This window comes from Mastigoproctus giganteus, chromosome 1 (genome assembly GCF_048544385.1).
Source record: "Mastigoproctus giganteus isolate SK-2022 chromosome 1, ASM4854438v1, whole genome shotgun sequence".
NCBI lineage: Eukaryota > Metazoa > Arthropoda > Arachnida > Uropygi > Thelyphonidae > Mastigoproctus > Mastigoproctus giganteus.
In genome coordinates, this window is record NC_143575.1 from 281,348,177 (window position 1) to 281,363,639 (window position 15,463).

General features: G+C 40.0%; 1 protein-coding gene across 2 annotated transcripts in view; it reads right to left on the minus strand.

Annotated features, from left to right (window-relative positions):
• Mvk (Mevalonate kinase) overlaps positions 1-15,463 on the minus strand; it is a 168,137-nt gene that overhangs the window by 15,621 nt on the left and 137,053 nt on the right. For both annotated transcript variants that reach the window (XM_090386726.1, XM_090386719.1), the window contains exon 7: positions 11,605-11,724. In XM_090386726.1, coding sequence (XP_090242852.1) covers positions 11,605-11,724 — 120 coding nt within the window. The remainder of the gene's footprint in view (positions 1-11,604; positions 11,725-15,463) is intronic.

The following is a 15,463-nucleotide window of genomic DNA, read 5'->3' on the forward strand; positions in this document are numbered from 1 at the left end:
ACAATACACCATGAGCTACTCTTGCGCCCATCTGCACTGCTCAGAGAACTTCATATCTGCCTGCACAACCACCCCCAGGTCCCTTTCATTCTCTACCACTGTCACTGTAGTACCAGAGAGTTGATACGTTGCTCTGGGTTTGCTGTTTCCCATATGTAGTACTTTTCATTTGTCAATGTTAAACTTAATTTTCCACCTCTCAGCCGCTCAACATTTCCAGATACTGAAGCAGCAGCATAGTGTCAGTAGTGTCCTTGATAACACTGCCAACCTTCATATCGTGTGCAAACATGGACATTAAGCTTGATATACCATCATCAATATCATTTATAAATACAGAAAACAATAATGGACCCAACACTGAACCCTGAGGAACACCACTGATAATTTCCCAGATATTGACTGGAATTTGGGGGCTGGTCACTCACACACGAGCAAGGCTTTTGTGGATTTATTGGATGATTGTTTTCTACATCAATATGTTCGGGAGGCAACTAGAGGGAGTAATACTCTTGATTTGATTATTAGTAGTGATTCTTCATGCATTAAGAATCTGCAGATAAATTAACCACTAGGTGGCAGTGATCACAGTGTTCTGAAGTGGGATTTACTCAAAGAGGTAACTACCATTAGGGGGTAAAGGGAAGGGGTATTGCTTTTGTAAAGGCGAATACGATGGACTGAGACGGTATTTAAATTCTATACAGTGGTATCAACTGATGATGTTACCAACAGCTAATTCAAAGTAGGAACCATTCAAAGAACTTATCTTGGAAGCTGATGATGTTACCAACTGAAGTATCAACTGATGATGTTACCAACAGCTAATTCAAAGTGGGAACCATTCAAAGAACTTATCTTGGAAGCTACTAGGCTTTACATACCAACTAAGAAATATTGTTCAAGGTTTAGGCCTAAATGGATGTCAGATGAACTAATGAGGCATATGGCAGAGAAGAAAAATGCATGGGATACATACAAATTAACACATGACACAGAAGCCTATGATAGATACAAGTTGATCTGTAACCAAGTTACAAAGGAGGTTAGGCAGGCGAAGGCAGATTACGAGAAATCCTTGGCAAGGGATGCGAAGAAAAACAGCAAAGAGTTCTTTACTTATGTAAACTCTAGAAGGATGGGGATGAATCAGATTGGTCCACTTGATATCGATGGGTCAACTGTTGATGATCCTGCTCAGGTAGCTAACAAACTAAATGAAATTGAAAACTAAATGAATGAGGAGTTATTCAGCGAGGGGAATGCCAGAGGTGTATTCAACTCTGGCAGTAAGCTAGATAATCTTGTTATAACTGAGAGTAAAGTGGAGGAGAAATTGTTGAAGATAAACACAAGAAAGGCACCCGGGGTGGATGGGATCTATCCAGTTATATTAAAGGAGGCAGCAAAGGAAGTAAGCAAACCCTTAGCCATAATTATGAGAGCTTCCTTGGACTCAGGGGAGGTACCCATGGACTGGAGATGTGCAAATGTGACTCCAATTCACAAAGGAGGATCAAAGGCTGACACAAATAATTATACACCTGTGACTTTAACTTCTGTTCCCGGAAAATTAATGGAGGCACTGGTTAAAGAAGCACTGCAGGATCATCTAGACAAGACTTCAGTTATAGCTCGGACACAGCATGGTTTTGTTGAGGGGGGTCTTGCCTGACAAATTTCATTGGATACTATGATGCAGTCACAAAAGAACTGGATGCAGGGAATAGCTTTGATATTATATACTTAGACCTTAGAAAGGCTTTTGATACTGTTGCACATGGAAGACTGCTGCACAAATTGGAGCAGTGTGGCACTGGAGGCAAATTGCTGCTATGGATAGAGGGGTGGTTGAGGAGGAGAAGACAGAGTGGTAATCAATGGACACTGCTCATCGTGGACTAATATTATTAGTGGAGTCCCTCAGGGTTCAGTATTGGGTCCTTTGTTTTCTGTATTTATAAATGATATTGATGATGGTATATTAGCATTAGTAGAGGCATTTGATGCAAGAAAGCAAGCTTTATGCAGCATCAGCCACAAAAAAAAAAAAAAACCCTTCCACTTCACCCCTCTGTTCGTTCAAAATACCTGTCCAGCTGAGCCTTAAACTTATTTAGGCTATCAACCTCCACCACAAGGGATGGAAGTCTGTTCCACCAACCAACCACCCGCTGGCTAAAGGCAAATTTCCGCACGTCTATCCTACATCTGTCTTTCCTCAATTTGAATTTATGCCCTCTCAGGTGATTTTTCTGAGCTAGAGGAAGAATCCCATCAGCATTGAGCATGCTTAACCCATTCAAGGCTTTATACACCTCTATCAGATCACCTCACTGGTGCGTAGTCACCAGACACTGTAATTTGCAAAACTTAAGCCTTTCTTCGTAAGAGCATCCCTTTGTTCCATTCACTAATCTTGTTGCCCTTCTCTGTACTCGTTCCAGCAGCTCTACATCCTTCTTGAAATGAGGCCTCCAGACCTGTATACAGTACTCTAGGTGTGGCCTGACCATTGCCTTATACAATGGAATAATCACCTCCTTATCCCTGCTGGAAAAATTCCTGTATATCATTGACAATACTCCATGAGCTACTCTTGCAGCCCATCTGCACTGCTTAGAGAACTTCATATCTGCCTGCACAATCACCCCCAAGTCCCTTTCATTCTCTACCACTGTCAGTGTAGTACCACAGAGTTGATATGTTGCTCTGGGGTTGCTGTTTCCCATGTGTAGTACTTTACATTTGTCAATGTTAAACTTCATTTGCCACCTCTCAGCCCATCTGCTCAACCTTTCCAGATCCTGTTGCAGCAGCATAGTGTCAGTAGTGTCCTTGACAACCCTGCCAACCTTTGTATCATCTGCAAACTTGGACATTAAGCTTGATATACCATCATCAATATCATTTATAAATACAGAAAACAATAATGGACCCAACACTGAGCCCTGAGGGACTCCACTGATAACATTAGTCCACGATGAGCAGTGTCCATTGATTACCACTCTCTGTCTTCTCCCCCTCAACCACCCCTTTATCCTTAGCAGCAATTTGCCTCCAATGTCACACTGCTCCAATTTGTGTAGCAGTCTTCCATGTGCAACAGTATCAAAAGCCTTTCTAAGATCCAAGTATATAATATCAAAGTTATTCCCTGCATCCAGTTCTTTTGTGACTGCATCATAGTATCCAATCAAGTTGGTCAGGCAAGACTTCCCCTTAACAAAACCATGCTGTGTCTGAGTTATAACTGAAGTCTTGTCTAAATGTTCCTGCAGTGCTTCTTTAACCAGTGCCTCCATTAATTTTCCTGGAACAGAAGTTAAGCTCACAGGTCTATAATTACTTGTGTCAGCCTTTGATCCTCCTTTGTGAATTGGGGTCACATTTGCACATTTCCAGTCTATGGGTACCTCCCCTGAGTCCAAGGAAGCTCTCATAATTATGGCTAAGGGTTTGCTTAATATCAAGCTTAATCTCCAAGTTTGCACACGATACGACGGTTGGCAGGGTTGTCAAGGACACTACTGACACTATGCTGCTGCAACAGGATCTGGAAAGGTTGAGCAGATCCTGTTGCAGCAGCATAGCGTCAGTAGCAGTGTGAGTGACCAACCCACGAATTCCAGTCAATATCTGGGAAATTAAAATCCCCCATTATAAGACTCTCTGATTTACTGGCCCACTCTTTCCCTGTACAGTTTCTTATTACACTCATCAGAGTCATTAGGCTTATAGCACACTCATACTCTCAATTTTGATCTCCCAATGCTTATGTCACACCATACTGACTTGACTCTGCATTGTCCAGCGATGTCGACTGGCTTCGCATCCTTGAATTTTATGTGTTTCTTAACGAATAGCATAACCCCTGCTCCCTTCCTATACTGTGTATCCTTTCTGTAGATGTTGTACTCCCCAAATTCCAGTTCTGCATTCCTTATGTCTGTGTGACACCACGTCTCTGATATCTCAACAATATCCGCCTTTGATGCTTTTAGCAATACCTCAAAATCATCAAATTTATTTACTAAACTAAATAAATTTAGTTTAGTAAATAAATACCAATTAGTACACCAATTAGTAAATTGGTGTACACGCAAGTATACATGCACCTGTTCTTTTTCTTAGCTACCCTAACACAACCCATGTGTTTACTTGTGCCCCAATGACTCTCAGCAGACTCTGAAATATCCTGCCTTTTATTTTACAAGCTGCTGCTCATTCCAATAGAAGCAGTGCAATAATCACTTTCACATCTGCCAGTGGCTACTGTTACAGAATACTGTATACAGGTCAGCAGGCCTCATTTTAAGAAGGATGTAGAACTGTTGGAACGAGTACAGAGAAGGGCAACAAGGTTAGTGAATGGAACAAAGGGTTGCTCTTATGAAGAAAGGCTTAAGTTTTGCAGATTACAGTGTTTGGAGACTAGGCACCTGCGAGGTGATCTGGTTGAGGTGTATAAAGCCTTGAATGGTTTGAGCATGCTCAATGCTGATTGGCTTCTTCGTGTTGTTCAGAATAATCACCTGAGAGGGCATAAATTCAAATTGAGGAAAGACAGTTGTAGGATAGATGTGGGGAAGTTTGCCTTTAGCCAGCAGGTAGTTGATTGATGGAGCAGACTTAAATATTTTGTTGTGGAAGTTGATAGCCTAAATAAATTTAAGGCTGAGCTGGACAGGTGTTTGGAACAAAGGGAGGGGTGAAATGGAGTGTTTTTTTTTTTTTTTTTGGCTGATGCTGCATAAGCTTGCTTTCTTGCATTGTATGCCTCTACTGATGCTAATACACACCAGATGAAAGATCAATTCGATAAATTTTTTTTTTTAAATTGCCACTCTACTGCCAGTTTTGCATTCTAAGTGTTATGCAGCACTACAGACTCAAACTTAACGTTTTTGCTGCAATGTCTTAAAAAGGCTGTATGGACCATTCTTCTTTATCGAACTGACGGTGACATGGTTTGTGTACTTGAACATGTTCAGTGAATGGTTAATGCCACAGCTGCATGAGGACATTACAGATGTGATTTATCAATAACATGGTGGCCCTCTGCATTTTCATAATGAAATGAAGTTGTACCCGAATGAACATCTTCCTCAGCGTTGAATTGGGTGTGCGTGGAGCCCATATGAAATGGCCTCAGAGGTCGCCTGGACTGCGAACAATGGATTTATTTTTGTGGGGTTGTGACGGACAATGTGTAGGTCCCTCCATTACCAACGACACTGCAGGAGCTGAAGACATGGATCACTGGGGCCTTTGGTAAAATGATTGTGAAATGAAGCACAGCGTGTGGCAGAAGATTGAATGTTGCTATGATATCATTCGAGTTACTCATGGTGCCCACTTTGAACTTTACCAATGACTTTACGTACCTTCATAAAACTTATCGAATTGATTTTTCAGCTGGTATGTGTTTCACGAGTATAGATTGAAGTAATTCTGAATCAAAAAATATCAAAATTAGAAACATCATTTAAGGACACCCTGTAATTGTTTTGTATCGTTTTGCAATTGTACTATTTTCTTTTATCTTATGGCATACATACACTTTTTAATAACACAACTTGTTGTTTGTTTGTTTGTTGTTGTTGTTGTTTAGTTTTTAGGAGCATTAGCAACTAAGGCCATATTGCTCCGGGATATGCGGTGGTCAACCCTGACTTTTCCGCATCCTCCGTATTTGGTGGTGACGGGCTCGAACCCCGGTCTAATCAAGAAGCGTGTGCTACGCACTGCTGCTGCTCCTTCCCACCTGGCTAAGGAGGCGCTCTGTTTGTTTGTTTGTTATTTGGTTTTTAGGAGCATTAGCAACTAAGGCCATATTGCTCCGGGATATGCAGTGGTCAATCCTTGACCTTTCCGCATCATCCGTATTTGGTGGTGACGGGCTCGAACCGCAGTCTAATCAAGAAGCGTGTGCTACGCACTGCTGCTCCTTCCCACCTGGCTACGGAGGCACCATAATAACACAACTCTCTGTTTATTCAACTCAAATAATGCTGAAAGGAAATAAGTAAACTCTTGAGAAGATCTGGTACCAAAATCCAAATTTGAAGTATTTTGAAGGAAGGTTGTGATGTTCAAGTTCACAGAGGCAAATAATTCTCATCCAGTTGTTAATTAGGAAAAGTGGAGATTGCATCTAACACAGACAGGAAGATAAAATATTAAGAGTGATAACTATGGGTCCAGAAAAAAAAGCAATAAATATGACTACTACCAGGAATTGCTATTTCTGTTAGCAGTTTTATATATGTTTCTTGCCCTGAATTTTATTTTATTACATCTCTATAATCCACTGGAAAAAAAAGAAAAAGAATTCTGGAATTTGTTACAGCATTAGCATTAGTAGAGGCATATGATGCAAGAAAGCAAGCTTATTCAGCATCAGCCAAAAAAAAAAAAAAAAAACCACTACTTCCATTTCACCCCTCAATTCGTTCGAAATACCTGTCCAGCTGAGCCTTAAATTTGTTTAGGCTATCAACTTCAACAACAAGCGATGGAAGTCTATTCCACAAACCAACTGCCCGCTGGCTAAAGGCGAATTTCCGCACATCTGTCCGACATCCGTCCTTCCTCAATTTGAATTTATGCCCTCTCAGGTGATTATTCTGAGCAAGAAGAAGAATCCCATCGGCATTGAGCATGCTCAAGCCATTCAAAGCCTTGTACACCTCTATCAGATCACCTCGGCGATGCCTAGTCTCCAGGCTCTGTAATTTGCAAAACTTAAGCCTTTCTTCGTAAGAGCAACCCTTTGTTCCATTCACTAATCTTGTTGCCCTTCTCTGTACTCGTTCCAGCAGCTGTACATCCTTCTTGAAATGAGGCCTCCAGACCTGTATACAGTACTCAAGGTGTGGCCTGACCAATGCCTTATACAAGGGAATAATCACATCCCTGTCCCTGCTAGAAAAATTCCTGTATATCATTGACAAGACACCATGAGCTACTCTTGCAGCTCGTCTGCACTGCTCAGAGAACTTCATATCTGCCTGCACAATTACCCCCAGGTCCTTTTCATTCTCTACCACTGTCAGCATAGTACCACAGAGTTGATACGTTGATCTGGGGTTACTGTTTCCCATATGTAGTACTTTACATTTGTCAATGTTAAACTTCATTTGCCACCTCTCAGCCCATCTGCTCAACCTTTCCAGATCCTGTTGCAGCAGCATAGTATCAGTAGTGTCCTTAACAACCCTGCCAACCTTTGTATCGTCTGCAAACTTGGACATTAAGCCTGATACACCATCATCAATATCATTTATAAATACAGAAAACAACAATGGACCCAACACTGAACCCTGAGGAACTCCACTAATAACATTAGTCCACGTTGAGCAGTGTCCATTGATTACCACTCTCTGTCTTCTGCCACTCAACCATCCCTTTATTCATAGCAGCAATTTGCCTCGAATGCCACACTTCTCCAATTTGTGCAGCAGTCTTCCATGCGCAACAGTATCAAAAGCCTTTCTAAGATCCAAATATATAATATCAAAGTTATTCCCTGCATCCAGTTCTTTTGTGACTACATCATAGTATCCAATCAAATTGGTCAGACAAGACCTGCCCTTAACAAACCCATGCTGTGTCTGAGCTATGACTGAATTCTTGTCCAGATGATCCTGCAGTGCTTCTTTAACCAGTGCCTCCATTAATTTTCCTGGAACCGAAGTTAAACTAACAGGTCTATAATTACTTGTGTCAGCCTTTGATCCTCCTTTGTGAATTGGGGTTACATTTGCACATCTCCAGTCCATGGGTACCTCTCCCCTGAGTCCAAAGAAGCTCTCATAATTATGGCTAGGGGTTTGCTTACTTCCTTTGCTGCCTCCTTTAATATAACTGGATAGATCCCATCCACTCCGGGTGCCTTTTTTATGTTTATCCTCAACAATTTCTCCTCCACTTTCCTCTCAGTTATTAGAAAATCATCTAGCTCACTGCCAATGTTTACTTCACCTACGACATTCCCCTTCCTGAATAACTCCTCATGTGTGAATGTAGATGCAAAATACTCGTTTAGATTGTTAGCCACCTGAGCTGGATCCTCAACTGTTGAACCATCAACATCCCGTGGACCAATCTGATTCATCCCTTTCCTTCTTGAGTTTAAATACGTAAAGAACTCTTTTCTGTTTTTCTTTGCATGCTTTGCCAAGGATTTCTCATAATCTGCCTTTGCCTGCCTAATCTCCTTTGTGACTTGGTTACAGACCAACTTATATCTATCATAGGCTTCCACGTCACCCATTAATTTGTATGTATCCCATGCATTTTTCTTCTCTGCCATATGTCTCATTAGTTAATCTGACAACCATTTAGGCCTGAACCTTGAACAATATTTCTTGGTTGGTATGTAAAGCCTGGTAGCTTCCAAGATTAGTTCCTTGAATGCTTCCCATTTTGAATTTGCTGTTGGTAACATCATCAGTTGGTCCCACTGTATAGAATTTAAATACTGTCTCAGACCATCATAGTCGCCTTTACGAAAGCAAAAACCCTTCCCTTTACCTCTGATGGTAGTTACCTCCTTGAGTAAATCCCACTTCTGCACACTGTGTTCACTGCCACCCAGTGGTTCATTTATCTGCAGATTCCTAATGCATGAAGAATCACTACTGATAATCAGATCAAGAGTATTACTTCCTCTAGTTGCCTCCCGAACATGCTGGTGTAGAAAACAATCATCCAATAAATCCACAAAAGCCTTGCTAGTGTGTGAGTGACCAACCCACAAATTCCAGTCAATATCTGGGAAATTAAAATCCCCCATTATAAGACTCTCTGATTTACTGGCCCATTCTATTTCCCTGTACAGTATCTTATTATACTCATCAGAGTCATTAGGCCTATAGCACACTCCTACTCTCAATTTTGATTTACCTATGCTTATGTCACACCAAACTGACTCAACACTGCACTGTCCAGCGATGTCAACTGGCTTCACTTCCTTGGATTTTATGTGTTTTTTTAACTAATAGCATAACCCCTCCTCCCTTCCTATCCTGTCTATCCTTTCTGTAGACGTTGTACTCCCCAAATTAGAGTTCTGCATTCCTTATATCTGTGTGACACCACGTCTCTGATATCCCAACAATATCTGCCTTTGATGTTTTGAGTAATACCTCAAATTCATCAAATTTATTTACTAAACTCCTAGCATTAGTGTACACGCAAGTATACATGCACCTGTTTCTATTCTTAGCTACCCTAACACAACCCATGTGTTTACTTGTACCGCAATGACTTCCAGCAGCCTCTGAAATATCCTGCATCTTGTTTTTCAGGCTTCTGCTCATTCCAATAGAAGCAGTGCAAGAATCTCTTTCACCTCTGCCAGTGGCTACTGTTAATCCATTAGTCTTTGTCTCCCCCCAAGCTAGCAGTTTTCCGACCCACCTAACACTGCCTCGATAGCATCAGCAAATATTCTTGCACCCTTTCTATTTAAGTGTATCCCATCCCTGTAGAAGCAATCTCTCCTGTTAACAAGTACAGTCCAGGCTGAAAAAAATTCTACCCCTCGAGCCTTGCACAATCTTTCCAGGGCCGAATTGATCGACAAGGCTCTCATCATATACTCCCTCCTATCGTGTCTGGGCAGAATTGCAGACACTTTCAAATTCAACCCTACTTCACGGCTTTTTTTCAACAGTGACCTGTACTTGTTAAGTAATTCCGCTGGTCTCCTACTCTTAATATCATTAGTGCCAACGTGTACAACTATATCACCTTTTGTGCCCTTAAAAGATGATATCTGCTCTACAACGTCATCAACCTTTGCCCCTGGTCCTGTTCCACCTATCCTTTTTACAAAGCATGTTCCCCGTTTCCCTGACAATTGAGTCACCAACAACTACTAGTTCCTGTTGGACCAGCGCATTCTGCCTTGGGGGCTGCCTCTGTGTTGCAAGATGACCAAGTCCAAGCTCTGGTGTTGATGTGGGCAGCTGAGAGCTTGATGGGCCCCTCAATTTATTTCCTTCGAGGGCATCCACCCTGTCCTTCAAGGTCTCATATAGGCCCATAACAACGCCGAGTTGTCGCCTAATTTCCTTGCACTCCTTGCATCGTGCACACACAAAGACATCCCCCATGGCAGTATCATGTCCCGTACCCGATTGCTCCGCAAACATCAAGCAAACATTGCATCTTAAAAGGCCATGATTCAGGGGGCAACCGCCCCCCTCAGTTCTCCCCTGAGTCACAGCACTCCCATTAGCTTGAGCCTTTTGCTTTGCTGCTCTGGTCAGAGTCATGATTTCGATTTAAATGTCAATAAAATTACAATTTCAGAACAAAATTAAAACCTTAAACTTGTATCTTAACACAGTTATAACGCTATATTTATTTTTCGGTATCGAGTGTTATCTACGAGTTCCCTTTATATAACTTCCGTATCAAGTATGTATTAATTATTTGTTACGTTTGTACTCTAAGTCGTTATATATATATAGTTAAAGTACAATTTAATTGACAATGAAGTTTAACAAGATTAATAGATGTACTGATTAATTGACAATATTATATTAAGCACTATACTATACAAAGCTAATGCTATCGAATTCCGGATATGCTGTATCGCGCTTCAGTAACGAGTGTTATCTACGAAATCCCTTTATATAACTTCTGTATCAAGTTATGTATTAATTATTTATTTTTACTAATTATTTATGTTCCGTAACCTAAGTGGTTATATGTATAGTTAAAATTACAATTTAATTGCCAATGAAGTTCGACAAGATTAATAGATTTTACTGATTAATTTTCACGTAACAATGGCGGCCGTTTATGAACGGTAAACACGTGGATTTGATACCCTTTCCGATACTAAGTAATACCTACAAAATCTCTATCTAAGTTATTTTAACTTTAAGTACCGTAAATAGGAATATAAAGCTACTCTAGAAATAAGTTAATATGTCAATTTAAACTAATAAAGCAGAAAATAAATCAGAAAAAACTTCTCTATTCCAAGAGCGGCAGAAAGGCACGTCCGCACAGGAAACCCTCGACCTCAGACATGAATGAATAATATATAAAATTAGCTGATGAGTTTGCTTCACCAGTATGTGTGCACATATGCTTGCAGCATCCCTTTCATTAAGACAAAGTTTAAAATCTATGGAGATTATATATTCACTAAGCCTTGCTGCTTATAAGACCTCACGCATATACCACCAAGGAATTCCAGGGTGTTCCAGTGGGACACCTGCTCCTTAGTGCAACAGCAAGCTGCTGCAATGAGACCAAAGTAATGGCAGAAAAATCTCGAAGGAAAAAAAAAAAAAAATCAATAGTCCAGTATACAGTGAAACACTTATTAAAATACAAACAGATGTATAAAAAATCCGTTTGCATGATAAATATTACTAAATGAAATGTTTTTATAATCGTTTTAATTTTCTTATTTTCTATTGTAAAGGGCTTATGGCCTAGAATTTATTCTAAGAAATATAGTCATCTTAGAGATCATACTAAATAATGTCATTTGCCAAAGTTATTTTTCCAAAATGGCAAAATTTTTTTCTAAAAATTAAATTACATAAGCAAAATATAAAAAAAACAAAATATTACCTGTAGGACAGCCGAATGTTGAGATGTAGCCTCATTTCGAGACACCTCCTGGAGGAGCTGCCAGGCACGAGTAGATATAGCATTTACAGCTGATAAGACAGGTTCAATTACATTTATATACTAGAAAAGTAATGAAGTTATTATTGAGAAATTATCTGGAGTAAATGTCTGGTTTAATTAATTTAATGTGAAAAAAAAATGCTATTTCCTTGCATATGTATTAAAACATATGCCACACTTAAAGTTGGTCACTCTGATCTACTTCATAATATAATTGAAAAATACTGAAAGGTAATAAAAATGTTCAAAAGCATCAGTCGAAGCAATGTCATTAAAAAGTTTTAAATGCTATTGCACTTAATACAACCACTACAGTAACTTTTCTTAATTAAGTCATGTTCAGTTTTCAATCATTTGTATTGTTTCATGTTTCTGATTCTGTGAAAAAAAATTACAGAATCTCAGGAAGATAATTGACATCATTTCTCATGTGTGCTGCCAAGCTCTATAATAAAATCCACTGACTAAGAGAAAACATAAATTTCACTTATTATTTTGCAATAATTTAGGAAACACATGTTTCATGCCATTTTTAAGACTTTAAACTAGGCTGAAAGAAGTGATAAAGTTCTCAAAACAAAAGAGATTAGATTGAATGCCTTGTGCTCCAAGATTGCCATTTCTGTTATTGATGGTTCAATTGATGAAATGGTGACCCAGAAGGACAAGACATCAATAGTTCACAAGTGTGTTTTTAAGATTTAAGTGTTATTTCCGCCCAAAAATGAAGGCCTTAATTTGTAATGGCATCTTAAATTCCTAAAATATTCTTAAAATATATGAGTAAAATTTAAGAGAGACAGTGTAAAAAATGTAAAATGTTCACGACAGGAAATTAAACATTCAGTTTCAAATGTAAGCACTTCAAATGACCGGATCTTCATTTTCCACGTGGCTCAGTACTCCTACTGTTGCAAACTCTGAACCTACTCTTGAAAGTAATGTTTTATCCAAGAATTCTCCATTACCTGACGATACCCTCAGTATTGAGACCAGATTTTCATCTTCCAATGGCCTCAATACTCCTACAGCTGCAAATATTAATCTGCCAAAGCCAGTTAACATTCATGATTCAAGTCATTCTACAGAGCAATTTACGGCCAAACAGACACTGTCAGATTATTCTTCTGATATAAATTGAACTGATCTCACTACCTGCTCTCCCCTGCAGATTACTTCTGCTTGTACCTATACTTTACAAGCTCCGAGTCACCAAGGGGAATCATCTTCAACATTAGTTAAGGCAACATATGCAAAAACAATTGCTCCACCACATCTAATGAGGTCTTAAAGCCTGCCTATAGGTCTGAAGCCACAGTGAGTAAACCTGCTTCTGATTGCCAGTCTCAAATACCACACAAAGATCAAAACAGAACAAACCCTCAGAAAATGCTAAAGCCTCTATATCTCAAGCTACTTTCTCCAAGCTTCCAGCCAAAATATACCAAACTCAGAATGTAACTAACACAGATAAATCTCAATTACTCAAACAAAAGTACAATATCACAATTATTCCCACTAAAGACTGAATTTTTGTTTCGAGGCTTGGACTCGCCACTAAATCTGAAGATCTTATCAACTTAATTAAAAAAGAATATGGTTTCGGTGTGGATGTCCGTTCTCTGAAGACACAGTGTCCCGCCTACTCATCTTTTATAATAACATGCCTTCCATCACAAATAGAAAAAGTGCTGAATGTAAGATCCCTCTTATCAGGGGCTCTAGTAAAATGCTTCACGGACAGACTGCTAAGGGAGTCTAAAATCTCTTCTCCACATGCATAGCAATCAGTGGCCCTGCTAGAAAGGATAGACAGGATAGGAAGGGGAGAGGGGTTATGCTATTAGTTAAGAAACACATAAAAAACCAAGGAAGTGAAGCCAGTCGACATCGCCGGACAGTGCAGTGTTGAGTCAGTTTGGTGTGACACAAGCATTGGGAGATCAAAATTGACAGTAGGAGTGTGCTATAGGCCTAATGACTCTGATGAGTATAATAAGGAACTGTACAGGGAAATAGAGTGGGCCAGTAAATCAGAGAGTCTTATAATGGGAGATTTTAATTTCCCAGATATTGACTGGAATTTGGGGGCTGGTTACTCACACACTAGCAGGGCTTTTGTGGATTTATTAGAAGATTGTTTTCTACATCAGCATGTTCGGGAGGCAACTAGAGGGAGTAATACTCTTGATTTGATTATCAGCAGTGATTCTTCATGCATTAAGAATCTGCAGATAAATGAACCACTAGGTGGCAGTGATCACAGTGTGCTGAAGTGGGATTTACTCAAAGAGGTAACTACCATTAGGGGTAAAGGGAAGGGTTATTGCTTCCGTAAAGGCGACTACGATGGACTGAGACAGTATTTAAATTCTATACAGTGGGACCAACTGATGATGTTACCAACAGCAAATTCAAAATGGGAAGCATTCAAAGAACTTATCTTGGAAGTTACTAGGCTTTACATACCAACTAAGAAATATTGTTTAAGGTTTAGGCCAAAATGGATGTCAGATGAACTAATGAGGCATATGGCAGAGAAGAAAAATGCATGGGATACTTACAAATTAACACATGACACAGAAGCCTATGATAGATACAAGTTGATATGCAACCAAGTTACAAAGGAGGTTAGGCAGGCGAAGGCAGATTACGAGAAATCCTTGGCAAGGGATGCAAAGAAAAACAGCAAAGAGTTCTTTACTTATGTAAACTCTAGAAGAAAGGGGATGAATCAGATTGGTCCACTTGATATTGATGGGTCAACTGTTGATGATCCTGCTCAGGTAGCTAACAAACTAAATGAATATTTTGCATCGACATTCACACATGAGGAGTTATTCAGCAAGGGGAATGCCAGAGGTGTATTCAACTCTAGCAGTAAGCTACAGAATCTTGAAATAACTGGGAGTAAAGTGGAGGAGAAACTGTTGAAGATAAACACAAGAAAGGCACCCTGGGTGGATGGGATCTATCCAGTTATATTAAAGGAGGCAGCAAAGGAAGTAAGCAAACCCTTAGCCATAATTATGAGAGCTTCCTTGGACTCAGGGGAGGTACCCATAGACTGGAAATGTGCAAATGTGACCCCAATTCACAAAGGAGGATCAAAGGCTGACACAAGTAATTATAGACCTGTGAGCTTAACTTCTGTTCCAGGAAAATTAATGGAGGCACTGGTTAAAGAAGCACTGCAGGATCATTTAGACAAGACTTCAGTTATAGCTCAGACACAGCATGGTTTTAGCATTAGCATTAGTAGAGGCATTTGATGCAAGAAAGCAAGCTTATGCAGCATCAGCCACAAAAAAAAAAAAAAAAAAAAAAACCCTTCCACTTCACCCCTCTGTTCGTTCAAAATACCTGTCCAGCTGAGCCTTAAACTTATTTAGGCTATCAACCTCCACCACAAGGGATGGCAGTCTGTTCCACCAACAAACCACCCGCTGGCTAAAGGCAAATTTCCGCACGTCTATCCTACATCTGTCTTTCCTCAATTTGAATTTATGCCCTCTCAGGTGATTTTTCTGAGCTAGAGGAAGAATCCCATCAGCATTGAGCATACTTAAACCATTCAAGGCTTTATACACCTCTATCAGATCACCTCGCTGGTGCCTAGTCTCCAGACACAGTAATTTGCAAAACTTAAGCCTTTCTTCGTAAGAGCACCCCTTTGTTCCATTCACTAATCTTGTTGCCCTTCTCTGTACTCGTACCAGCAGCTCTACATCCTTCTTGAAATGAGGCCTCCAGACCTGTATACAGTACTCTAGGTGTGGCCTGACCATTGCCTTATACA